At 47.5% G+C, this 27,237-nt stretch overlaps 1 protein-coding gene across 1 annotated transcript in view; it reads right to left on the bottom strand.

Annotated features, from left to right (window-relative positions):
* LOC129842219 (brain-specific angiogenesis inhibitor 1-associated protein 2-like protein 2) overlaps positions 1–26,780 on the bottom strand; it is a 40,954-nt gene extending 14,174 nt beyond the window's left edge. Inside the window, exons 1-11 of the mRNA XM_055910675.1 lie at positions 26,719–26,780; positions 26,104–26,179; positions 24,734–24,820; positions 22,960–23,021; positions 22,692–22,763; positions 22,510–22,599; positions 22,030–22,097; positions 21,609–21,672; positions 21,401–21,505; positions 20,315–20,417; positions 19,882–20,089 (exon numbers count right to left, since the gene is read on the bottom strand). Of these exons, the coding sequence (XP_055766650.1) occupies positions 19,882–20,089; positions 20,315–20,417; positions 21,401–21,505; positions 21,609–21,672; positions 22,030–22,097; positions 22,510–22,599; positions 22,692–22,763; positions 22,960–23,021; positions 24,734–24,820; positions 26,104–26,179; positions 26,719–26,772 (989 nt within the window). The 5' untranslated portion in view covers positions 26,773–26,780. The remainder of the gene's footprint in view (positions 1–19,881; positions 20,090–20,314; positions 20,418–21,400; positions 21,506–21,608; positions 21,673–22,029; positions 22,098–22,509; positions 22,600–22,691; positions 22,764–22,959; positions 23,022–24,733; positions 24,821–26,103; positions 26,180–26,718) is intronic.
* Positions 26,781–27,237: the final 457 nt, after the last annotated feature.

Below are 27,237 nucleotides of genomic sequence, written 5' to 3'. Positions count from 1 at the left end.
CCACCATCCCCTACCATAGTCTGTTATCCACTGTCCCCTACCATAGTCTGTTATCCACTGTCCTCCACCATAGTCTGTTATCTACTGTCCCCTACCATAGTCTGTTATCCACTATCCCCTACCATAGTCTGTTATCCACTATCCCCTACCATAGTCTGTTATCCACTGTCCCCTACCATAGTCTGTTATCCACTGTCCCCTACCATAGTCTGTTATCTACTGTCCCCTACCATAGCCTGCTATCTACTGACCCCTACCATAGTCTGCTATCTACTGTCCCCTACCATAGTCTGTTATCCACTGTCCCCTACCATAGTCTGTTATCCACTGTCCCCTACCATAGCCTGCTATCTACTGACCCCTACCATAGTCTGTTATCCACTGTCCCCTACCATAGTCTGTTATCTACTGTCCCCTACCATAGCCTGTTATCTACTGACCCCTACCATAGTCTGTTATCCACTGTCCCCTACCATAGTCTGTTATCTACTGTCCCCTACCATAGTCTGTTATCCACTGTCCCCTACCATAGTCTGTTATCCACTGACCCCTACCATAGTCTGTTATCCACTGTCCCCTACCATAGTCTGTTATCCACTGTCCCCTACCATAGTCTGTTATCCACTGTCCCCTACCATAGTCTGTTATCCACTGTCCCCTACCATAGTCTGTTATCCACTGTCCCCTACCATAGTCTGTTATCCACTGTCCCCTACCATAGTCTGTTATCCACTGTCCCCTACCATAGTCTGTTATCCACTGTCCCCTACCATAATCTGTTATCCACTGTCCCCTACCATAGTCTGCTAACCACTGTCCCCTACCATAGTCTGTTATCCACTGTCCCCTACCATAGTCTGTTATCCACTGTCCCCTACCATAGTCTGCTAACCACTGTCCCCTACCATAGTCTGTTATCCACTGTCCCCTACCATAGTCTGTTATCCACTGTCCCCTACCATAGTCTGTTATCCACTGTCCCCTACCATAGTCTGTTATCCACTGTCCCCTACCATAGTCTGCTAACCACTGTCCCCTACCATAGTCTGTTATCCACTGTCCCCTACCATAATCTGTTATCCACTGTCCCCTACCATAGTCTGCTAACCACTGTCCCCTACCATAGTCTGTTATCCACTGTCCCCTACCATAGTCTGTTATCCACTGTCCCCTACCATAGTCTGCTAACCACTGTCCCCTACCATAGTCTGTTATCCACTGTCCCCTACCATAGTCTGTTATCCACTGTCCCCTACCAGTCTGCTATCCACTGTCCCCTACCATAGTCTGTTATCTACTGTCTCCTGCCATAGTCTGTTATCCACTGTCCCCTACCATAGTCTGTTATCCACTGTCCCCTACCATAGTCTGTTATCCACTGTCCCCTACCATAGTCTGCTAACCACTGTCCCCTACCATAGTATGTTATCCACTGTCCCCTAACATAGTCTGTTATCCACTGTCCCCTACCATAGTCTGTTATCCACTGTCCCCTACCATAGTCTGTTATCCACTGTCCCCTGCCATAGTATGTTATCCACTGTCCCCTAACATAGTCTGTTATCCACTGTCCCCTACCATAGTCTGTTATCCACTGTCCCCTACCATAGTCTGTTATCCACTGTCCCTTACCATAGTCTGTTATCCACTGTCCCCTACCATAGTATGTTATCCACTGTCCCCTACCATAGTCTGTTATCTACTGTCTCCTGCCATAGTCTGTTATCCACTGTCCCCTACCATAGTCTGTTATCCACTGTCCCCTACCATAGTCTGTTATCCACTGTCCCCTACCATAGTCTGTTATCTACTGTCCCCTACCATAGTCTGTTATCCACTGTCCCCTACCATAGTCTGTTATCTACTGTCCCCTACCATAGTCTGTTATCCACTGTCCCCTGCCATAGTATGTTATCCACTGTCCCCTGCCATAGTATGTTATCCACTGTCCCCTACCATAGTCTGTTATCCACTGTCCCCTACCATAGTCTGCTAACCACTGTCCCCTACCATAGTCTGTTATCTACTGTCCCCTACCATAGTCTGTTATCCACTGTCCCCTACCATAGTCTGTTATCCACTGTCCCCTACCATAGTCTGTTATCCACTGTCCCCTACCATAGTATGTTATCCACTGTCCCCTACCATAGTCTGTTATCCACTGTCCCCTACCATAGTCTGCTAACCACTGTCCCCTACCATAGTCTGTTATCCACTGTCCCCTACCATAGTCTGTTATCCACTGTCCCCTACCATAGTCTGTTAACCACTGTCCCCTACCATAGTCTGCTAACCACTGTCCCCTACCATAGTCTGTTATCCACTATCCCCTACCATAGTCTGTTATCCACTATCCCCTACCATAGTCTGTTATCCACTATCCCCTACCATAGTCTGTTATCCACTATCCCCTACCATAGTCTGTTATCCACTGTCCCCTACCATAGTCTGTTATCCACTGTCCCCTACCATAGTCTGTTATCCACTGTCCCCTACCATAGTCTGTTATCTACTGTCCCCTACCATAGTCTGTTATCTACTGTCCCCTACCATAGTCTGTTATCTACTGTCCCCTACCATAGTCTGTTATCCACTGTCCCCTACCATAGTCTGTTATCCACTGTCCCCTACCATAGTCTGTTATCCACTGTCCCCTACCATAGTATGTTATCCACTGTCCCCTACCATAGTCTGTTATCCACTGTCCCCTACCATAGTCTGCTAACCACTGTCCCCTACCATAGTCTGTTATCCACGGTCCCCTACCATAGTCTGTTATCCACTGTCCCCTACCATAGTCTGTTAACCACTGTCCCCTACCATAGTCTGCTAACCACTGTCCCCTACCATAGTCTGTTATCCACTATCCCCTACCATAGTCTGTTATCCACTATCCCCTACCATAGTCTGTTATCCACTATCCCCTACCATAGTCTGTTATCCACTATCCCCTACCATAGTCTGTTATCCACTGTCCCCTACCATAGTCTGTTATCCACCATCCCCTACCATAGTCTGTTATCCACTGTCCCCTACCATAGTCTGTTATCCACTGTCCTCCACCATAGTCTGTTATCTACTGTCCCCTACCATAGTCTGTTATCCACTATCCCCTACCATAGTCTGTTATCCACTATCCCCTACCATAGTCTGTTATCCACTGTCCCCTACCATAGTCTGTTATCCACTGTCCCCTACCATAGTCTGTTATCTACTGTCCCCTACCATAGCCTGCTATCTACTGACCCCTACCATAGTCTGCTATCTACTGTCCCCTACCATAGTCTGTTATCCACTGTCCCCTACCATAGTCTGTTATCCACTGTCCCCTACCATAGCCTGCTATCTACTGACCCCTACCATAGTCTGTTATCCACTGTCCCCTACCATAGTCTGTTATCTACTGTCCCCTACCATAGCCTGTTATCTACTGACCCCTACCATAGTCTGTTATCCACTGTCCCCTACCATAGTCTGTTATCTACTGTCCCCTACCATAGTCTGTTATCCACTGTCCCCTACCATAGTCTGTTATCCACTGACCCCTACCATAGTCTGTTATCCACTGTCCCCTACCATAGTCTGTTATCCACTGTCCCCTACCATAGTCTGTTATCCACTGTCCCCTACCATAGTCTGTTATCCACTGTCCCCTACCATAGTCTGTTATCCACTGTCCCCTACCATAGTCTGTTATCCACTGTCCCCTACCATAGTCTGTTATCCACTGTCCCCTACCATAGTCTGTTATCCACTGTCCCCTACCATAATCTGTTATCCACTGTCCCCTACCATAGTCTGCTAACCACTGTCCCCTACCATAGTCTGTTATCCACTGTCCCCTACCATAGTCTGTTATCCACTGTCCCCTACCATAGTCTGCTAACCACTGTCCCCTACCATAGTCTGTTATCCACTGTCCCCTACCATAGTCTGTTATCCACTGTCCCCTACCATAGTCTGTTATCCACTGTCCCCTACCATAGTCTGTTATCCACTGTCCCCTACCATAGTCTGCTAACCACTGTCCCCTACCATAGTCTGTTATCCACTGTCCCCTACCATAATCTGTTATCCACTGTCCCCTACCATAGTCTGCTAACCACTGTCCCTTACCATAGTCTGTTATCCACTGTCCCCTACCATAGTCTGTTATCCACTGTCCCCTACCATAGTCTGCTAACCACTGTCCCCTACCATAGTCTGTTATCCACTGTCCCCTACCATAGTCTGTTATCCACTGTCCCCTACCAGTCTGCTATCCACTGTCCCCTACCATAGTCTGTTATCTACTGTCTCCTGCCATAGTCTGTTATCCACTGTCCCCTACCATAGTCTGTTATCCACTGTCCCCTACCATAGTCTGTTATCCACTGTCCCCTACCATAGTCTGCTAACCACTGTCCCCTACCATAGTATGTTATCCACTGTCCCCTAACATAGTCTGTTATCCACTGTCCCCTACCATAGTCTGTTATCCACTGTCCCCTACCATAGTCTGTTATCCACTGTCCCCTGCCATAGTATGTTATCCACTGTCCCCTAACATAGTCTGTTATCCACTGTCCCCTACCATAGTCTGTTATCCACTGTCCCCTACCATAGTCTGTTATCCACTGTCCCTTACCATAGTCTGTTATCCACTGTCCCCTACCATAGTATGTTATCCACTGTCCCCTACCATAGTCTGTTATCTACTGTCTCCTGCCATAGTCTGTTATCCACTGTCCCCTACCATAGTCTGTTATCCACTGTCCCCTACCATAGTCTGTTATCCACTGTCCCCTACCATAGTCTGTTATCTACTGTCCCCTACCATAGTCTGTTATCCACTGTCCCCTACCATAGTCTGTTATCTACTGTCCCCTACCATAGTCTGTTATCCACTGTCCCCTGCCATAGTATGTTATCCACTGTCCCCTGCCATAGTATGTTATCCACTGTCCCCTACCATAGTCTGTTATCCACTGTCCCCTACCATAGTCTGCTAACCACTGTCCCCTACCATAGTCTGTTATCCACTGTCCCCTACCATAGTCTGTTATCCACTGTCCCCTGCCATAGTCTGTTATCCACTGTCCCCTACCATAGTCTGTTATCCACTGTCCCCTACCATAGTCTGTTATCCACTGTCCCCTACCATAGTCTGTTATCCACTGTCCCCTACCATAGTCTGTTATCCACTGTCCCCTACCATAGTCTGCTAACCACTGTCCCCTACCATAGTCTGTTATCCACTGTCCCCTACCATAGTCTGTTATCCACTGTCCCATACCATAGTCTGTTATCCACTGTCCCCTACCATAGTCTGTTATCCACTGTCCCCTACCATAGTCTGTTATCCACTGACCCCTACCATAGTCTGTTATCCACTGTCCCCTACCATAGTCTGTTATCCACTGTCCCCTACCATAGTCTGTTATCCACTGTCCCCTACCATAGTATGTTATCCACTGTCCCCTACCATAGTCTGTTATCTACTGTCCCCTACCATAGTCTGTTATCCACTGTCCCCTACCATAGTCTGTTATCCACTGTCCCCTACCATAGTCTGTTATCCACTGTCCCCTACCATAGTCTGTTATCCACTGTCCCCTACCATAGTCTGTTATCCACTGTCCCCTACCATAGTCTGTTATCCACTGTCCCCTACCATAGTCTGTTATCCACTGTCCCCTACCATAGTCTGTTATCCACTGTCCCCTACCATAGTCTGTTATCCACTGTCCCCTACCATAGTATGTTATCCACTGTCCCCTACCATAGTCTGTTATCTACTGTCTCCTGCCATAGTCTGTTATCCACTGTCCCCTACCATAGTCTGTTATCCACTGTCCCCTACCATAGTCTGTTATCCACTGTCCCCTACCATAGTCTGTTATCTACTGTCCCCTACCATAGTCTGTTATCCACTGTCCCCTACCATAGTCTGTTATCTACTGTCCCCTACCATAGTCTGTTATCCACTGTCCCCTGCCATAGTATGTTATCCACTGTCCCCTGCCATAGTATGTTATCCACTGTCCCCTACCATAGTCTGTTATCCACTGTCCCCTACCATAGTCTGCTAACCACTGTCCCCTACCATAGTCTGTTATCCACTGTCCCCTACCATAGTCTGTTATCCACTGTCCCCTGCCATAGTCTGTTATCCACTGTCCCCTACCATAGTCTGTTATCCACTGTCCCCTACCATAGTCTGTTATCCACTGTCCCCTACCATAGTCTGTTATCCACTGTCCCCTACCATAGTCTGTTATCCACTGTCCCCTACCATAGTCTGCTAACCACTGTCCCCTACCATAGTCTGTTATCCACTGTCCCCTACCATAGTCTGTTATCCACTGTCCCCTACCATAGTCTGTTATCCACTGTCCCCTACCATAGTCTGTTATCCACTGTCCCCTACCATAGTCTGTTATCCACTGACCCCTACCATAGTCTGTTATCCACTGTCCCCTACCATAGTCTGTTATCCACTGTCCCCTACCATAGTCTGTTATCCACTGTCCCCTACCATAGTATGTTATCCACTGTCCCCTACCATAGTCTGTTATCTACTGTCCCCTACCATAGTCTGTTATCCACTGTCCCCTACCATAGTCTTTTATCCACTGTCCCCTACCATAGTCTGTTATCCACTGTCCCCTACCATAGTCTGTTATCCACTGTCCCCTACCATAGTCTGTTATCCACTGTCCCCTACCATAGTCTGTTATCCACTGTCCCCTACCATAGTCTGTTATCCACTGTCCCCTACCATAGTCTGTTATCCACTGTCCCCTACCATAGTCTGTTATCCACTGTCCCCTACCATAGTCTGTTATCTACTGTCCCCTACCATAGTCTGTTATCTACTGACCCCTACCATAGTCTGTTATCCACTGTCCCCTACCATAGTCTGTTATCCACTGTCCCCTACCATAGTCTGTTATCCACTGTCCCCTACCATAGTCTGTTATCTACTGTCCCCTACCATAGCCTGCTATCTACTGACCCCTACCATAGTCTGCTATCTACTGTCCCCTACCATAGTCTGTTATCCACTGTCCCCTACCATAGTCTGTTATCCACTGTCCCCTACCATAGTCTGTTATCCACTGACCCCTACCATAGTCTGTTATCCACTGTCCCCTACCATAGTCTGTTATCCACTGTCCCCTACCATAGTCTGTTATCCACTGTCCCCTACCATAGTATGTTATCCACTGTCCCCTACCATAGTCTGTTATCTACTGTCCCCTACCATAGTCTGTTATCCACTGTCCCCTACCATAGTCTGTTATCCACTGTCCCCTACCATAGTCTGTTATCCACTGTCCCCTACCATAGTCTGTTATCCACTGTCCCCTACCATAGTCTGTTATCCACTGTCCCCTACCATAGTCTGTTATCCACTGTCCCCTACCATAGTCTGTTATCCACTGTCCCCTACCATAGTCTGTTATCCACTGTCCCCTACCATAGTCTGTTATCCACTGTCCCCTACCATAGTATGTTATCCACTGTCCCCTACCATAGTCTGTTATCTACTGTCTCCTGCCATAGTCTGTTATCCACTGTCCCCTACCATAGTCTGTTATCCACTGTCCCCTACCATAGTCTGTTATCCACTGTCCCCTACCATAGTCTGTTATCTACTGTCCCCTACCATAGTCTGTTATCCACTGTCCCCTACCATAGTCTGTTATCTACTGTCCCCTACCATAGTCTGTTATCCACTGTCCCCTGCCATAGTATGTTATCCACTGTCCCCTGCCATAGTATGTTATCCACTGTCCCCTACCATAGTCTGTTATCCACTGTCCCCTACCATAGTCTGTTATCCACTGTCCCCTACCATAGTCTGTTATCCACTGTCCCCTACCATAGTCTGTTATCCACTGTCCCCTACCATAGTCTGTTATCTACTGTCCCCTACCATAGTCTGTTATCTACTGACCCCTACCATAGTCTGTTATCCACTGTCCCCTACCATAGTCTGTTATCCACTGTCCCCTACCATAGTCTGTTATCCACTGTCCCCTACCATAGTCTGTTATCTACTGTCCCCTACCATAGCCTGCTATCTACTGACCCCTACCATAGTCTGCTATCTACTGTCCCCTACCATAGTCTGTTATCCACTGTCCCCTACCATAGTCTGTTATCCACTGTCCCCTACCATAGTCTGTTATCCACTGACCCCTACCATAGTCTGTTATCCACTGTCCCCTACCATAGTCTGTTATCCACTGTCCCCTACCATAGTCTGTTATCCACTGTCCCCTACCATAGTATGTTATCCACTGTCCCCTACCATAGTCTGTTATCTACTGTCCCCTACCATAGTCTGTTATCCACTGTCCCCTACCATAGTCTGTTATCCACTGTCCCCTACCATAGTCTGTTATCCACTGTCCCCTACCATAGTCTGTTATCCACTGTCCCCTACCATAGTCTGTTATCCACTGTCCCCTACCATAGTCTGTTATCCACTGTCCCCTACCATAGTCTGTTATCCACTGTCCCCTACCATAGTCTGTTATCCACTGTCCCCTACCATAGTCTGTTATCCACTGTCCCCTACCATAGTATGTTATCCACTGTCCCCTACCATAGTCTGTTATCTACTGTCTCCTGCCATAGTCTGTTATCCACTGTCCCCTACCATAGTCTGTTATCCACTGTCCCCTACCATAGTCTGTTATCCACTGTCCCCTACCATAGTCTGTTATCTACTGTCCCCTACCATAGTCTGTTATCCACTGTCCCCTACCATAGTCTGTTATCTACTGTCCCCTACCATAGTCTGTTATCCACTGTCCCCTGCCATAGTATGTTATCCACTGTCCCCTGCCATAGTATGTTATCCACTGTCCCCTACCATAGTCTGTTATCCACTGTCCCCTACCATAGTCTGCTAACCACTGTCCCCTACCATAGTCTGTTATCCACTGTCCCCTACCATAGTCTGTTATCCACTGTCCCCTGCCATAGTCTGTTATCCACTGTCCCCTACCATAGTCTGTTATCCACTGTCCCCTACCATAGTCTGTTATCCACTGTCCCCTACCATAGTCTGTTATCCACTGTCCCCTACCATAGTCTGTTATCCACTGTCCCCTACCATAGTCTGCTAACCACTGTCCCCTACCATAGTCTGTTATCCACTGTCCCCTACCATAGTCTGTTATCCACTGTCCCCTACCATAGTCTGTTATCCACTGTCCCCTACCATAGTCTGTTATCCACTGTCCCCTACCATAGTCTGTTATCCACTGACCCCTACCATAGTCTGTTATCCACTGTCCCCTACCATAGTCTGTTATCCACTGTCCCCTACCATAGTCTGTTATCCACTGTCCCCTACCATAGTATGTTATCCACTGTCCCCTACCATAGTCTGTTATCTACTGTCCCCTACCATAGTCTGTTATCCACTGTCCCCTACCATAGTCTGTTATCCACTGTCCCCTACCATAGTCTGTTATCCACTGTCCCCTACCATAGTCTGTTATCCACTGTCCCCTACCATAGTCTGTTATCCACTGTCCCCTACCATAGTCTGTTATCCACTGTCCCCTACCATAGTCTGTTATCCACTGTCCCCTACCATAGTCTGTTATCCACTGTCCCCTACCATAGTCTGTTATCCACTGTCCCCTACCATAGTCTGTTATCTACTGTCCCCTACCATAGTCTGTTATCTACTGACCCCTACCATAGTCTGTTATCCACTGTCCCCTACCATAGTCTGTTATCCACTGTCCCCTACCATAGTCTGTTATCCACTGTCCCCTACCATAGTCTGTTATCTACTGTCCCCTACCATAGCCTGCTATCTACTGACCCCTACCATAGTCTGCTATCTACTGTCCCCTACCATAGTCTGTTATCCACTGTCCCCTACCATAGTCTGTTATCCACTGTCCCCTACCATAGCCTGCTATCTACTGACCCCTACCATAGTCTGTTATCCACTGTCCCCTACCATAGTCTGTTATCTACTGTCCCCTACCATAGCCTGTTATCTACTGACCCCTACCATAGTCTGTTATCCACTGTCCCCTACCATAGTCTGTTATCTACTGTCCCCTACCATAGTCTGTTATCCACTGTCCCCTACCATAGTCTGTTATCCACTGACCCCTACCATAGTCTGTTATCCACTGTCCCCTACCATAGTCTGTTATCCACTGTCCCCTACCATAGTCTGTTATCCACTGTCCCCTACCATAGTCTGTTATCCACTGTCCCCTACCATAGTCTGTTATCCACTGTCCCCTACCATAGTCTGTTATCCACTGTCCCCTACCATAGTCTGTTATCCACTGTCCCCTACCATAGTCTGTTATCCACTGTCCCCTACCATAATCTGTTATCCACTGTCCCCTACCATAGTCTGCTAACCACTGTCCCCTACCATAGTCTGTTATCCACTGTCCCCTACCATAGTCTGTTATCCACTGTCCCCTACCATAGTCTGCTAACCACTGTCCCCTACCATAATCTGTTATCCACTGTCCCCTACCATAGTCTGTTATCCACTGTCCCCTCCCATAGTCTGTTATCCACTGTCCCCTACCATAGTCTGTTATCCACTGTCCCCTACCATAGTCTGCTAACCACTGTCCCCTACCATAGTCTGTTATCCACTGTCCCCTACCATAATCTGTTATCCACTGTCCCCTACCATAGTCTGCTAACCACTGTCCCCTACCATAGTCTGTTATCCACTGTCCCCTACCATAGTCTGTTATCCACTGTCCCCTACCATAGTCTGCTAACCACTGTCCCCTACCATAGTCTGTTATCCACTGTCCCCTACCATAGTCTGTTATCCACTGTCCCCTACCAGTCTGCTATCCACTGTCCCCTACCATAGTCTGTTATCTACTGTCTCCTGCCATAGTCTGTTATCCACTGTCCCCTACCATAGTCTGTTATCCACTGTCCCCTACCATAGTCTGTTATCCACTGTCCCCTACCATAGTCTGCTAACCACTGTCCCCTACCATAGTATGTTATCCACTGTCCCCTAACATAGTCTGTTATCCACTGTCCCCTACCATAGTCTGTTATCCACTGTCCCCTACCATAGTCTGTTATCCACTGTCCCCTGCCATAGTATGTTATCCACTGTCCCCTAACATAGTCTGTTATCCACTGTCCCCTACCATAGTCTGTTATCCACTGTCCCCTACCATAGTCTGTTATCCACTGTCCCTTACCATAGTCTGTTATCCACTGTCCCCTACCATAGTATGTTATCCACTGTCCCCTACCATAGTCTGTTATCTACTGTCTCCTGCCATAGTCTGTTATCCACTGTCCCCTACCATAGTCTGTTATCCACTGTCCCCTACCATAGTCTGTTATCCACTGTCCCCTACCATAGTCTGTTATCTACTGTCCCCTACCATAGTCTGTTATCCACTGTCCCCTACCATAGTCTGTTATCTACTGTCCCCTACCATAGTCTGTTATCCACTGTCCCCTGCCATAGTATGTTATCCACTGTCCCCTGCCATAGTATGTTATCCACTGTCCCCTACCATAGTCTGTTATCCACTGTCCCCTACCATAGTCTGCTAACCACTGTCCCCTACCATAGTCTGTTATCCACTGTCCCCTACCATAGTCTGTTATCCACTGTCCCCTGCCATAGTCTGTTATCCACTGTCCCCTACCATAGTCTGTTATCCACTGTCCCCTACCATAGTCTGTTATCCACTGTCCCCTACCATAGTCTGTTATCCACTGTCCCCTACCATAGTCTGTTATCCACTGTCCCCTACCATAGTCTGCTAACCACTGTCCCCTACCATAGTCTGTTATCCACTGTCCCCTACCATAGTCTGTTATCCACTGTCCCCTACCATAGTCTGTTATCCACTGTCCCCTACCATAGTCTGTTATCCACTGTCCCCTACCATAGTCTGTTATCCACTGACCCCTACCATAGTCTGTTATCCACTGTCCCCTACCATAGTCTGTTATCCACTGTCCCCTACCATAGTCTGTTATCCACTGTCCCCTACCATAGTATGTTATCCACTGTCCCCTACCATAGTCTGTTATCCACTGTCCCCTACCATAGTCTGTTATCCACTGTCCCCTACCATAGTCTGTTATCCACTGTCCCCTACCATAGTCTGTTATCCACTGTCCCCTACCATAGTCTGTTATCCACTGTCCCCTACCATAGTCTGTTATCCACTGTCCCCTACCATAGTCTGTTATCCACTGTCCCCTACCATAGTCTGTTATCCACTGTCCCCTACCATAGTCTGTTATCCACTGTCCCCTACCATAGTCTGTTATCTACTGTCCCCTACCATAGTCTGTTATCTACTGACCCCTACCATAGTCTGTTATCCACTGTCCCCTACCATAGTCTGTTATCCACTGTCCCCTACCATAGTATGTTATCCACTGTCCCCTACCATAGTCTGTTATCCACTGTCCCCTACCATAGTCTGTTATCTACTGTCCCCTACCATAGTCTGTTATCTACTGTCCCCTACCATAGTCTGTTATCCACTGTCCCCTACCATAGTCTGTTATCCACTGTCCCCTACCATAGTCTGTTATCCACTGTCCCCTACCATAGTATGTTATCCACTGTCCCCTACCATAGTCTGTTATCCACTGTCCCCTACCATAGTCTGCTAACCACTGTCCCCTACCATAGTCTGTTATCCACTGTCCCCTACCATAGTCTGTTATCCACTGTCCCCTACCATAGTCTGTTAACCACTGTCCCCTACCATAGTCTGCTAACCACTGTCCCCTACCATAGTCTGTTATCCACTGTCCCCTACCATAGTCTGTTATCCACTGTCCCCTACCATAGTCTGCTAACCACTGTCCCCTACCATAGTCTGCTATCTACTGTCCCCTACCATAGTCTGTTAACCACTGTCCCCTATCATAGTCTGTTATCCACTGTCCCCTACCATAGTCTGTTATCCACTGTCCCCTACCATAGTCTGTTATCCACTGTCCCCTACCATAGTCTGTTATCCACTGTCCCCTACCATAGTCTGTTATCCACTGTCCCCTACCATAGTCTGTTATCTACTGTCCCCTACCATAGTCTGTTATCCACTGTCCCCTACCATAGTCTGTTATCCACTGTCCCCTACCATAGTCTGTTATCCACTGTCCCCTACCATAGTCTGTTATCCACTGTCCCCTACCATAGTCTGTTATCCACTGTACCCTACCATAGTCTGTTATCCACTGACCCCTGCCATAGTATGTTATCCACTGTCCCCTACCATAGTATGTTATCCACTGTCCCCTAACATAGTCTGTTATCTACTGTCCCCTACCATAGTTTGCTATCCACTGTCCCCTGCCATAGTCTGTTATCCACTGTCCCCTGCCATAGTCTGTTATCCACTGTCCCCTACCATAGTCTGTTATCCACTGACCCCTGCCATAGTCTGTTATCCACTGACCCCTGCCATAGTCTGCTATCCACTGTCCCCTACCATAGTATGTTATCCACTGTCCCCTAACATAGTCTGTTATCTACTGTCCCCTACCATAGTCTGCTATCCACTGTCCCCTGCCATAGTCTGTTATCCACTGTCCCCTACCATAGTCTGTTATCTACTGTCCCCTACCATAGTCTGCTATCCACTGTCCCCTGCCATAGTCTGTTATCCACTGTCCCCTACCATAGTCTGTTATCCACTGTCCCCTACCATAGTCTGTTATCTACTGTCCCCTACCATAGTCTGTTATCTACTGTCCCCTACCATAGTCTGTTATCTACTGTCCCCTACCATAGTCTGTTATCTACTGACCCCATACCATAGTCTGCTATCCACTGTCCCCTACCATAGTCTGCTAACCACTGTCCCCTACCATAGTCTGTTATCCACTGTCCCCTACCATAGTCTGTTATCTACTGTCCCCTACCATAGTCTGTTATCCACTGTCCCCTACCATAGTCTGTTATCCACTATCCCCTACCATAGTCTGTTATCCACTGTCCCCTACCATAGTCTGTTATCCACTGTCCCCTACCATAGTCTGTTATCCACTGTCCCCTACCATAGTCTGTTATCCACTGTCCCCTACCATAGTCTGTTATCCACTGTCCCCTACCATAGTCTGTTATCTACTGACCCCTACCATAGTCTGTTATCCACTGTCCCCTACCATAGTCTGTTATCCACTGACCCCTACCATAGTCTGTTATCCACTGTCCCCTACCATAGTCTGTTATCCACTGTCCCCTACCATAGTCTGTTATCCACTGTCCCCTACCATAGTCTGTTATCCACTGTCCACTACCATAGTCTGTTATCCACTATCCCCTACCATAGTCTGTTATCCACTGTCCCCTACCATAGTCTGTTATCCACTGTCCCCTACCATAGTCTGTTATCCACTGTCCCCTACCATAGTCTGCTAACCACTGTCCCCTACCATAGTCTGTTATCCACTGTCCCCTACCATAGTCTGTTATCCACTGTCCCCTACCATAGTCTGTTATCCACTGTCCCCTACCATAGCCTGTTATCCACTGTCCCCTACCATAGTCTGTTAACCACTGTCTCCTACCATAGTCTGTTATCCACTGTCCCCTACCATAGTCTGTTAACCACTGTCTCCTACCATAGTCTGCTAACCACTGTCCCCTACCATAGTCTGTTATCCACTGTCCCCTACCATAGTCTGTTATCCACTGTCCCCTACCATAGTCTGTTATCCACTGTCCCCTACCATAGTCTGTTATCCAATGTCCCCTACCATAGTCTGTTATCCACTGTCCCTTACAATAGTCTGTTATCCACTGTCCCCTACCATAGTCTGTTATCCACTGTCCCCTACCATAGTCTGTTATCCACTGTCCCCTACCATAGTCTGCTAACCACTGTCCCCTACCATAGTCTGTTATCCACTGTCCCCTACCATAGTCTGTTATCCACTGTCCCTTACAATAGTCTGTTATCCACTGTCCCCTACCATAGTCTGCTAACCACTGTCCCTTACCATAGTCTGTTATCCACTGTCCCCTACCATAGTATGTTATCCACTGTCCCCTACCATAGTCTGTTATCTACTGTCTCCTGCCATAGTCTGTTATCCACTGTCCCCTACCATAGTCTGTTATCCACTGTCCCCTACCATAGTCTGTTATCCACTGTCCCCTACCATAGTCTGTTATCTACTGTCCCCTACCATAGTCTGTTATCCACTGTCCCCTACCATAGTCTGTTATCTACTGTCCCCTACCATAGTCTGTTATCCACTGTCCCCTGCCATAGTATGTTATCCACTGTCCCCTGCCATAGTATGTTATCCACTGTCCCCTACCATAGTCTGTTATCCACTGTCCCCTACCATAGTCTGCTAACCACTGTCCCCTACCATAGTCTGTTATCCACTGTCCCCTACCATAGTCTGTTATCCACTGTCCCCTGCCATAGTCTGTTATCCACTGTCCCCTACCATAGTCTGTTATCCACTGTCCCCTACCATAGTCTGTTATCCACTGTCCCCTACCATAGTCTGTTATCCACTGTCCCCTACCATAGTCTGTTATCCACTGTCCCCTACCATAGTCTGCTAACCACTGTCCCCTACCATAGTCTGTTATCCACTGTCCCCTACCATAGTCTGTTATCCACTGTCCCCTACCATAGTCTGTTATCCACTGTCCCCTACCATAGTCTGTTATCCACTGTCCCCTACCATAGTCTGTTATCCACTGACCCCTACCATAGTCTGTTATCCACTGTCCCCTACCATAGTCTGTTATCCACTGTCCCCTACCATAGTCTGTTATCCACTGTCCCCTACCATAGTATGTTATCCACTGTCCCCTACCATAGTCTGTTATCTACTGTCCCCTACCATAGTCTGTTATCCACTGTCCCCTACCATAGTCTGTTATCCACTGTCCCCTACCATAGTCTGTTATCCACTGTCCCCTACCATAGTCTGTTATCCACTGTCCCCTACCATAGTCTGTTATCCACTGTCCCCTACCATAGTCTGTTATCCACTGTCCCCTACCATAGTCTGTTATCCACTGTCCCCTACCATAGTCTGTTATCCACTGTCCCCTACCATAGTCTGTTATCCACTGTCCCCTACCATAGTCTGTTATCTACTGTCCCCTACCATAGTCTGTTATCTACTGACCCCTACCATAGTCTGTTATCCACTGTCCCCTACCATAGTCTGTTATCCACTGTCCCCTACCATAGTATGTTATCCACTGTCCCCTACCATAGTCTGTTATCCACTGTCCCCTACCATAGTCTGTTATCTACTGTCCCCTACCATAGTCTGTTATCTACTGTCCCCTACCATAGTCTGTTATCCACTGTCCCCTACCATAGTCTGTTATCCACTGTCCCCTACCATAGTCTGTTATCCACTGTCCCCTACCATAGTATGTTATCCACTGTCCCCTACCATAGTCTGTTATCCACTGTCCCCTACCATAGTCTGCTAACCACTGTCCCCTACCATAGTCTGTTATCCACTGTCCCCTACCATAGTCTGTTATCCGCTGTCCCCTACCATAGTCTGTTAACCACTGTCCCCTACCATAGTCTGCTAACCACTGTCCCCTACCATAGTCTGTTATCCACTGTCCCCTACCATAGTCTGTTATCCACTGTCCCCTACCATAGTCTGCTAACCACTGTCCCCTACCATAGTCTGCTATCTACTGTCCCCTACCATAGTCTGTTAACCACTGTCCCCTATCATAGTCTGCTAACCACTGTCCCCTACCATAGTCTGTTATCCACTGTCCCCTACCATAGTCTGTTATCCACTGTCCCCTACCATAGTATGTTATCCACTGTCCCCTACCATAGTCTGTTATCCACTGTCCCCTACCATAGTCTGTTATCTACTGTCCCCTACCATAGTCTGTTATCCACTGTCCCCTACCATAGCCTGTTATCCACTGTCCCCTACCATAGTCTGTTAACCACTGTCTCCTACCATAGTCTGCTAACCACTGTCCCCTACCATAGTCTGTTATCCACTGTCCCCTACCATAGTCTGTTATCCACTGTCCCCTACCATAGTCTGTTATCCACTGTCCCCTACCATAGTCTGTTATCCACTGTCCCCTACCATAGTCTGTTATCCACTGTCCCTTACAATAGTCTGTTATCCACTGTCCCCTACCATAGTCTGTTATCCACTGTCCCCTACCATAGTCTGTTATCCACTGTCCCCTACCATAGTCTGCTAACCACTGTCCCCTACCATAGTCTGTTATCCACTGTCCCCTACCATAGTCTGTTATCCACTGTCCCTTACAATAGTCTGTTATCCACTGTCCCCTACCATAGTCTGTTATCCACTGTCCCCTACCATAGTCTGTTATCCACTGTCCCCTACCATAGTCTGTTATCCACTGTCCCTTACCATAGTCTGTTATCCACTGTCCCCTACCATAGTCTGCTATCCACTGTCCCCTACCATAGTCTGTTATCCACTGTCCCCTACCATAGTCTGCTATCCACTGTCCCCTACCATAGTCTGTTATCCAATGTCCCCTACCATAGTCTGTTATCCACTGTCCCCTACCATAGTCTGTTATCCACTGTCCCCTACCATAGTCTGCTAACCACTGTCCCCTACCATAGTCTGTTATCTACTGTCCCCTACCATAGTCTGCTAACCACTGTCCCCTACCATAGTCTGTTATCCACTGTCCCCTACCATAGTCTGCTAACCACTGTCCCCTACCATAGTCTGTTATCCACTGTCCCCTACCATAGTCTGTTATCCACTGTCCCCTACCATAGTCTGTTAACCACTGTCCCCTACCATAGTCTGCTAACCACTGTCCCCTACCATAGTCTGTTATCCACTGTCCCCTACCATAGTCTGTTATCCACTGTCCCCTACCATAGTCTGCTAACCACTGTCCCCTACCATAGTCTGCTATCTACTGTCCCCTACCATAGTCTGTTAACCACTGTCCCCTACCATAGTCTGCTAACCACTGTCCCCTACCATAGTCTGTTATCCACTGTCCCCTACCATAGTCTGTTATCCACTGTCCCCTACCATAGTATGTTATCCACTGTCCCCTACCATAGTCTGTTATCCACTGTCCCCTACCATAGTATGTTATCCACTGTCCCCTACCATAGTCTGTTATCCACTGTCCCCTACCATAGTCTGTTATCCACTGTCCCCTACCATAGTCTGTTATCCACTGTCCCCTACCATAGTCTGCTAACCACTGTCCCCTACCATAGTCTGTTATCCACTGTCCCCTACCATAGTCTGTTATCCACTGTCCCCTACCATAGTATGTTATCCACTGTCCCCTACCATAGTCTGTTATCCACTGTCCCCTACCATAGTCTGTTATCTACTGTCCCCTACCATAGTCTGTTATCCACTGTCCCATACCATAGTCTGTTATCCACTGTCCCATACCATAGTCTGTTATCCACTGTCCCATACCATAGTCTGTTATCCACTGTCCCCTACCATAGTCTGTTATCCACTGTCCCCTACCATAGTATGTTATCCACTGTCCCCTACCATAGTCTGTTATCCACTGTCCCCTACCATAGTCTATTATCCACTGTCCCCTACCATAGTCTGTTATCCACTGTCCCCTACCATAGTCTGTTATCCACTGTCCCCTACCATAGTCTGTTATCCACTGTCCCCTACCATAGTCTGTTATCCACTGTCCCCTACCATAGTCTGTTATCCACTGTCCCCTACCATAGTCTGTTATCCACTGTCCCCTACCATAGTCTGCTAACCACTGTCCCCTACCATAGTCTGTTATCCACTGTCCCCTACCATAGTCTGTTATCCACTGTCCCCTACCATAGTCTGCTAACCACTGTCCCCTACCATAGTCTGTTATCCACTGTCCCCTACCATAGTCTGTTATCCACTGTCCCCTACCATAGTCTGTTATCTACTGTCCCCTACCATAGTCTGTTATCCACTGTCCCCTACCATAGTCTGTTATCCACTGTCCCCTACCATAGTCTGATATCCACTGTCCCCTACCATAGTCTGTTATCCACTGTCCCCTACCATAGTCTGTTATCCACTGTCCCCTACCATAGTCTGTTATCCACTGTCCCCTACCATAGTCTGTTATCTACTGTCCCCTACCATAGTCTGTTATCCACTGTCCCCTACCATAGTCTGTTATCCACTGTCCCCTACCATAGTCTGTTATCCACTGTCCCCTACCATAGTCTGTTATCCACTGTCCCCTACCATAGTCTGTTATCCACTGACCCCTGCCATAGTCTGCTATCCACTGTCCCCTACCATAGTATGTTATCCACTGTCCCCTAACATAGTCTGTTATCTACTGTCCCCTACCATAGTCTGCTATCCACTGTCCCCTGCCATAGTCTGTTATCCACTGTCCCCTGCCATAGTCTGTTATCCACTGTCCCCTACCATAGTCTGTTATCCACTGACCCCTACCATAGTATGTTATCCACTGTCCCCTACCATAGTCTGTTATCCACTGTCCCCTACCATAGTCTGTTATCCACTGACCCCTAACATAGTCTGTTATCCACTGTCCCCTACCATAGTCTGTTATCCACTGTCCCCTACCATAGTCTGCTATCCACTGTCCCCTACCATAGTCTGTTATCTACTGTCCCCTACCATAGTCTGCTAACCACTGTCCCCTACCATAGTCTGTTATCCACTGACCCCTACCATAGTATGTTATCCACTGTCCCCTACCATAGTCTGTTATCCACTGTCCCCTACCATAGTCTGTTATCCACTGTCCCCTACCATAGTCTGTTATCCACTGTCCCCTACCATAGTCTGTTATCCACTGTCCCCTACCATAGTCTGCTATCCACTGTCCCCTACCATAGCCTGCTATCCACTGTCCCCTACCGTAGGCTGCTATCCGTTCTTCCATACAGCCACCCATTCCTCGGCTCCTGGACCAACACGGTAACCATCTCTCCCCGGGTGAAGGGTAGGAGTTTGGGGTTGGAGGAGGGCGGGTGGGACACCAGGGCTCTCATGGTCCTACCCCCACCCAGACCCAGAGACTCACCCACTGAGGAGGAGCGGGATCGGCTGTGGAGGGGGGACGGGGCTGGGGAGGAAGGGGGTAGAGAGGATGATGGGGAAGAAATATGGACGGAGAAGGAGAAGAGAGACGGATGGAGAAAAGTGTATCCAATGAAAAATCCCCACGGTATCAACCAAAACATTTCCCTGCTATGCACTAAATGAATACAATAACACCACACATGTGAGTAGTGTAGCTGATTGACTAAATATAACCCTGTTCTTTGGGGGTGCAGTGTAGTCATCCCACCTCTAGAGGGCACTCTCCCCAGGGCCTGCTGTTCTCTCCTGGCCCAAGACATGTCTCTGTCCTCATCTACTGTCTGCAGCAGAGAGTTCACTGAGCCACACAGCTGAGGAGAGAGGAAGACGGGGGAAGGTTGATTGGTTGGGTGGAATACTTGTCTCTAACCTGTTCTTCCTGGTCAGGGTGGGTGGGGCTACGGGGTCTCTAACCTGTTCTTCCTGGTCAGGGTGGGTGGGGCTACGGGGTCTCTAACCTGTTCTTCCTGGTCAGGGTTGGTGGGGCTACGGGGTCTCTAACCTGTTCCTCCTGGTCAGGGTGGGTGGGGCTACGGGGTCTCTAACCTGTTCTTCCTGGTCAGGGTGGGTGAGGCTACGGAGTCTCTAACCTGTTCCTCCTGGTCAGGGTGGGTGGGGCTACGGGGTCTCTAACCTGTTCCTCCTGGTCAGGGTGGGTGGGGCTACGGGGTCTCTAACCTGTTCCTCCTGGTCTGGGTGGGTGGGGCTATGGGGTCTCTAACCTGTTCTTCCTGGTCAGGGTGGGTGGGGCTACGGGGTCTCTAACCTGTTCCTCCTGGTCAGGGTGGGTGGGGCTACGCGGTCTCTAACCTGTTCTCCCTGGTCAGGGTGGGTGGGGCTACGGGGTCTCTAACCTGTTCCTCCTGGTCAGGGTGGGTGGGGCTACAGGGTCTCTAACCTGTTCTTCCTGGTCAGGGTGGGTGGGGCTATGGGGTCTCTAACCTGTTCTTCCTGGTCAGGGTGGGTGGGGCTACGGGGTCTCTAACCTGTTCCTCCTGGTCAGGGTGGGTGGGGCTACGCGGTCTCTAACCTGTTCCTCCTGGTCAGGGTGGGTGGGGCTACGGGGTCTCTAACCTGTTCTTCCTGGTCAGGGTGGGTGGGGCTATGGGGTCTCTAACCTGTTCTTCCTGGTCAGGGTGGGTGGGGCTACGGGGTCTCTAACCTGTTCTTCCTGGTCAGGGTGGGTGGGGCTACGGGGTCTCTAACCTGTTCTTCCTGGTCAGGGTGGGTGGGGCTACGGGGTCTCTAACCTGTTCTTCCTGGTCAGGGTGGGTGGGGCTATGGGGTCTCTAACCTGTTCTTCCTGGTCAGGGTGGGTGGGGCTACGGGGTCTGGAGCCTCGTGTCTCGTTCACTTTCTCCTTCCATCCATCAGCCTTCTGCTGTAGGGAAGCCCCTGTCTGGGGGAGAGGATGGGGACATTTCAGAACACTACCTGTGTGTGTGGGTTTGTAAAGGTTTCTGACGTCCCCGTTTTTGACATAAACATGTGTGTGTGTGTACCTTGTTGATGAGGAAGAGCAGTGACTGTGTCAGTCCGCAGTGTTTCTCTGCCAGGAAGCGATACCTAATAATAACAACCGTCATCATATTCATCAGCATAATAATAGTTCTAATAGAATTGTGTTGGTAATGTATTACTAATGGTCCTAATAGTAATTGTGTTGGTAATGTATTACTAATGGTCCTAATAGTAATTGTGTTGGTAATGTATTACTAATGGTCCTAATAGTAATTGTGTTAGTAATGTATCACTAATGGTCCTAATAGTAATTGTGTTAGTAATGTATTACTAATGGTCCTAATAGTAATTGTGTTAGTAATGTATTACTAATGGTCCTAATAGTAATTGTGTTGGTAATGTATTACTAATGGTCCTAATAGTTATTGTGTTGGTAATGTATTACTAATGGTAAAGACTGACCTCCTCTCCTCCTCCTTCATAATGTCATGTTGACTCTGTCTCAGGTACTGCATGTACTCACTGTGCTCCTAGAGAACACACACACACCACACACACACACACAGACACACACCATTACTGTGTGGTATGTGGTAGTGTTGGACAGTGTCTGATTTAACTGTAAGGAGGGTGTGTGTGTGTGTGTGTGTGTGTGTGTGTGTGTGTGTGTGTGTGTGTGTGTGTGTGTGTGTGTGTGTGTGCGTGCGTGCGTGCGTGCGTGCGTGCGTGCGTGCGTGTGGTGTGTGTCTTTATTATTTTATGTTTCAACTAGGCAAGTCAGTTAAGAACAAATTCTTATTTACAATGACGGCCTGCCAAAAGACAAAATATCTCCTGTGGGAGCGGGGGCTGGGATTAAACATTAAATATAGGACGATACATCAGGCAAAGCAGCCACAAGTGTCAGTAAGAGTGTCCATGATGTTGTGTGTGTGTGCGTACCAGTGAGTCTCTGAAGGCTCCTCTTCTCAGCTGTCTCTCCAGAGCTTCTGCCTGGTTCCTCACCTCCAGCTCATACACCCTGCGACTGCCCTGTGGAAGAGATACAAGAGTGTGTGTTAGTAAAAGTACACACACACGTACATACACGCAGAAACACACACACACTCTTGCCAGATACTCACGTCAATGTACTCTTCATCCAACTTGACATTCTTCTCCATGGCCTGTAAAACTTCTACCTGGAACCATCGAAACTGAAGAGGAAGAATTACAACGTTACACCCTGAGGGGGAAGAAAAACAAATGTTACACTCTATGGCAGTGTCCACACACAGGCTGTGGATGGAAACAGTGGCATGGACATATTGTAAATAAACATAGATAAATAGGTGGTATAAAGACACTAAATAGTATCAGGAACATATAGACATAGATAAAACAGATACTGACCACTCCCTCCATCTCAGCTGTGAGTCTTCTCTGCGTATCAGATAGCTGTACCAGGACATCTCCTGTAGATCACACATACACACATTAGTATCACCAATTAGAAATGATGATAGCATCTCAAAGGGAATGAATGGGGCCGTGCGTCAGAGCTAGCAACCTAGCCTTATTAGCAGTGACATTAGCATCTCATGGGGAACGAATGGGGCCGTGCGTCAGAGATAGGCGAGCATGACAGTGTAGCTACAGCAGGTCAGCCAAGTGAGAAGGTCAGCGCAGCAGTGTGACCATGAAGAGAGGATCAGGTAGCTGCTTTGAATTATAGATGACAGTCTTTCAGCCGCACTCAATTCATTAGCTCAAATGGCTTACTTACTGTGTGTGTGTGTGTGTGTGTGTGTGTGTGTGTGTGTGTGTGTGTGTGTGTGTGTGTGTGTGTGTGTGTGTGTGTGTGTGTGTGTGTGTGTGTGTGTGTGTGTGTGTGTGTGTGTGTGTGTGTGTGTGTGTGTGTGATCATTCCATCCTTACCTCTCAGTAAACTCTGTTCTTATTGCTATTTATTGCCATTTATTGCCACCATAGGAGCTAGACTGTCCTTCCAAAAAAACAGCATGCCAAGCTCAGTTTGAATCAACCTCTAGACCTCTCTCATCTCACCCAGTATCGTAAAACACACCGCCTGCCACAACAACCTCAAAGTTACTCAAAGACGCTAAGGAAGTTAACTTCTTTGGGACTGGGGGGCAGTATTGAGTAGCTTGGATGAATAAGGTGCCCAGAGTAAACTGCCTTCTACTCAGTCCCAGTTGCTAATATATGCATATTATTTGCCTATCAAATATACAGTGTCTATGGGGTCATATTGCACTTCCTAAGGCTTCCACTAGATGTCAACAGTCTTTAGAACCTTGTTTGATGCTTCTACTGTGAAGGAGGGGGGAATGGGAGCTGAATGAGTCAGAGGTCTGCCAGAGTGGCATGAGAGCGACCTGTGTTCCATTGCATTTCTACAGACAAAGGAATTCTCCGGTTGGAACATTATTGAAGATTTATGATAAAAACATCCTAAAGATTGATTCTATACTTAGTTTGACATGTTTCTACAAACTGTAATATGACGTTTCGTCTGAACTTTCGCCTGGACCTGCCCACGCATCGTGAGTTTGGATTTGTGTACTAAACGCGCAAACAAAAAGGAGGTATTTGCACATAAATGATGGACTTTATCGAACAAATCAAACATTTATTGTGGAACTGGGATTCCTGGGAGTGCATTCTGATGAAGATCATCAAAGGTAAGTGAATATATATAATGCTACTTCTGACTTTGTTGAATCCACAACATGGCGGATATCTGTATGGCTCGTTTTGTTGTCTGGGCGCTGTACTCAGATTATTGCATGCTGTGCTTTTTTGAAATGTGACACAGCGGTTGCAATAAAGGTACTCAGCAAAATGACGTTGTCACGAGCAGCACCCCAGATATTGAGATGAGCGATACGCAAGACTTCGCTCTCACAGTCGCGCACAGTATCTGCGAATGTGCACAGGTTTGCATCACACTGTTCACAGAGTGGTAGCCAGGGCACCAAAACAGCGGAGAAGTTGATCCTCGTGCATCAACGCTCTTAGTTGTTACAGAAATTGACCCACTGTGCTATTGACTTTCTGCATCTACGTCATATCGCTGAGTCTACCTTTAAAATAGCCCCAGTCTGTGTTTGGCCCATTATAGCTGGTTCTATGGTACAGTAGACAGATATACACACACACTTACCAAGTGAGCGAGAGGAGAGTGTGTGAAGGGCCTGTTCTCCCATCTTCGCTACAGCACTAAAGTATGCCTCACTGGTAACAGCCAAGGCTGCAGCGCACACGCACGCGCGCACACACACACACACACACACACACACACACACACACACACACACACACACACACACACACACACACACACCTGTTAGCATTATAGCTAGTAACTCACTAGCCCGATAATGACACAAACCAAACCTTGTAATCATATCTTAACTGTCCCAACCAATTGACCCAATAAGTAAAACACCTGTGGTGATGGACTCCTGATACAGGTAAGACTGGGTCCATAAATAGCCCAATGGTTAGGTAACATCCATAGAGGTGGAACGAGAACTCTGGATGGATAGAAACCGTTTTAGCATGGACATGGCCAATGAAGGCTTCCACCATTTTAAAGTCACAGAAGCCATCATGGCACAGATACAAAGATGAGCCCTCTTTCTACCTCTATGGGCAACAGGCCTGTCTTTACCATGTTACATCTACCTGCTATATTTTACCTCTATGGGATACAGGCCTGTCTTTACCATGTTACATCTACCTGCTATCTTCTACCTCTATGGGCAACAGGCCTGTCTTTACCATGTTACATCTACCTGCTATATTTTACCTCTATGGGCAACAGGCCTGTCTTTACCATGTTGCATCTACCTGCTATATTTTACCTCTATGGGCAACAGGCCTGTCTTTACCATGTTACATATACCTGCTATCTTCTACCTCTATGGGCAACAGGCCTGTCTTTACCATGTTACATCTACCTGCTATATTTTACCTCTATGGGCAACAGGCCTGTCTTTACCATGTTGCATCTACCTGCTATATTTTACCTCTATGGGCAACAGGCCTGTCTTTACCATGTTGCATCTACCTGCTAACTTCTACCTCTATGGGCAACAGGCCTGTCTTTACCATGTTGCATCTACCTGCTAACTTCTACCTCTATGGGCAACAGGCCTGTCTTTACCATGTTGCATCTACCTGCTAACTTCTACCTCTATGGGCAACAGGCCTGTCTTTACCATGTTACATCTACCTGCTATATTTTACCTCTATGGGCAACAGGCCTGTCTTTACCATGTTGCATCTACCTGCTAACTTCTACCTCTATGGGCAACAGGCCTGTCTTTACCATGTTACAACTGCCTGCTAACTAGCTGACCTGTGATAGATGCCTTGTACTGTTTATATCAGTCAGAGGAAGGATGCTGACATCAATGATGTTAGCCCAACTAGGTCTGGGGAACTGTCAGAGGGATGACCCCCACACACAATGACACAAATGCATACTTATGTATTAACTTTCACACACACTCACTCATACACACACACCTTGGAAAGCCTTGACATAGCTGTTTCCTAATGTAACTAGCGTCTGTAGACCTGGATTGAACTGTTCCATCAGGTTCTATGGAAGAGAACACAGAACAATCAAACATTGAATATTGGCCAAAACTAAATGCTATGCCTTGTGTTTAGTAGGGCCTACAAGTGGTTGTATATTTAAGCAATAAGGTCCGAAGGGGCGTGGTATATGGCCAATATACCAAGGCTAAGGGCTGTTCTTTGCTCAACACAATGTGGAGTGCCTGGATACAGCCCTTAGCCGTGGTATATTGGGCACATATTACAAACCCCCTGAGGTGCCTTACTGCTCTTATAAACTGGTTACCAAAGTAATTAGAGCAGTACAAATAAAAGTTGTCATATCCGTGGTATATGGACTGATATACAACGGCTGTCAGCCAATCAGAATTCAGTGCTTGATCCACCCAGTTAAATGTTTTTCGAAAAGTTTTTGTACACCCCCCCCCCCCCCCCAACACACCCTCATTTAGAGTATTATTGGAGTGTGAAAGATGGGGATAGATAACTGACAATACTCTATTTACAACATTTCAATAATCTAACCCCATAGTATTAGCCTACCTAAAAATATATACTTACCGTGTAAACAGACAATGTAGACCTATGTAACTGATCACTGTTCGCCCCCGACATAGTAACCGCTTCGATTTCCACAAGACAAAAACTGTATAATAACAATTAGGAAAAATAAATGAATAAACTATCTTTAAACTCCAGAGTACTAGTTGAAAGTTTCAAGAAAAAATAAAAAAATACAGTTGGTAGTAGGCTAGCTAAGTACTAATCAGCGTATTCAGTTACGGGCTTCTTTTCTTTTGATAGTGAAAGTCACCTTGACTATTAACCCACTCCTCGTTCTGCCTTGTTGTTCCCTTGTTCTTTCTGCCACGAATAACAACCTGTTGTGATCGTGATAGCTCCTTTCTCTCGCTCCCTCTTTCTCTCACTCGTTAATCAGCCTCTTCATCCCTGCATCATATGCCAATTGTACAGAGGGAAGAAGAGAAAGAGACACCGATACGGCCGGGTCAGCTGAATTATAGATGGATGGATCAGGGTGGAAACAGCACCTGTTCCAACTGGGTGGGACGTAGGTCG

This window comes from Salvelinus fontinalis, unplaced genomic scaffold (genome assembly GCF_029448725.1).
Source record: "Salvelinus fontinalis isolate EN_2023a unplaced genomic scaffold, ASM2944872v1 scaffold_0023, whole genome shotgun sequence".
NCBI lineage: Eukaryota > Metazoa > Chordata > Actinopteri > Salmoniformes > Salmonidae > Salvelinus > Salvelinus fontinalis.
The sequence above is the reverse complement of the archived record's forward strand: the minus strand, read 5'-3'. Positions and strand labels throughout refer to the sequence as shown.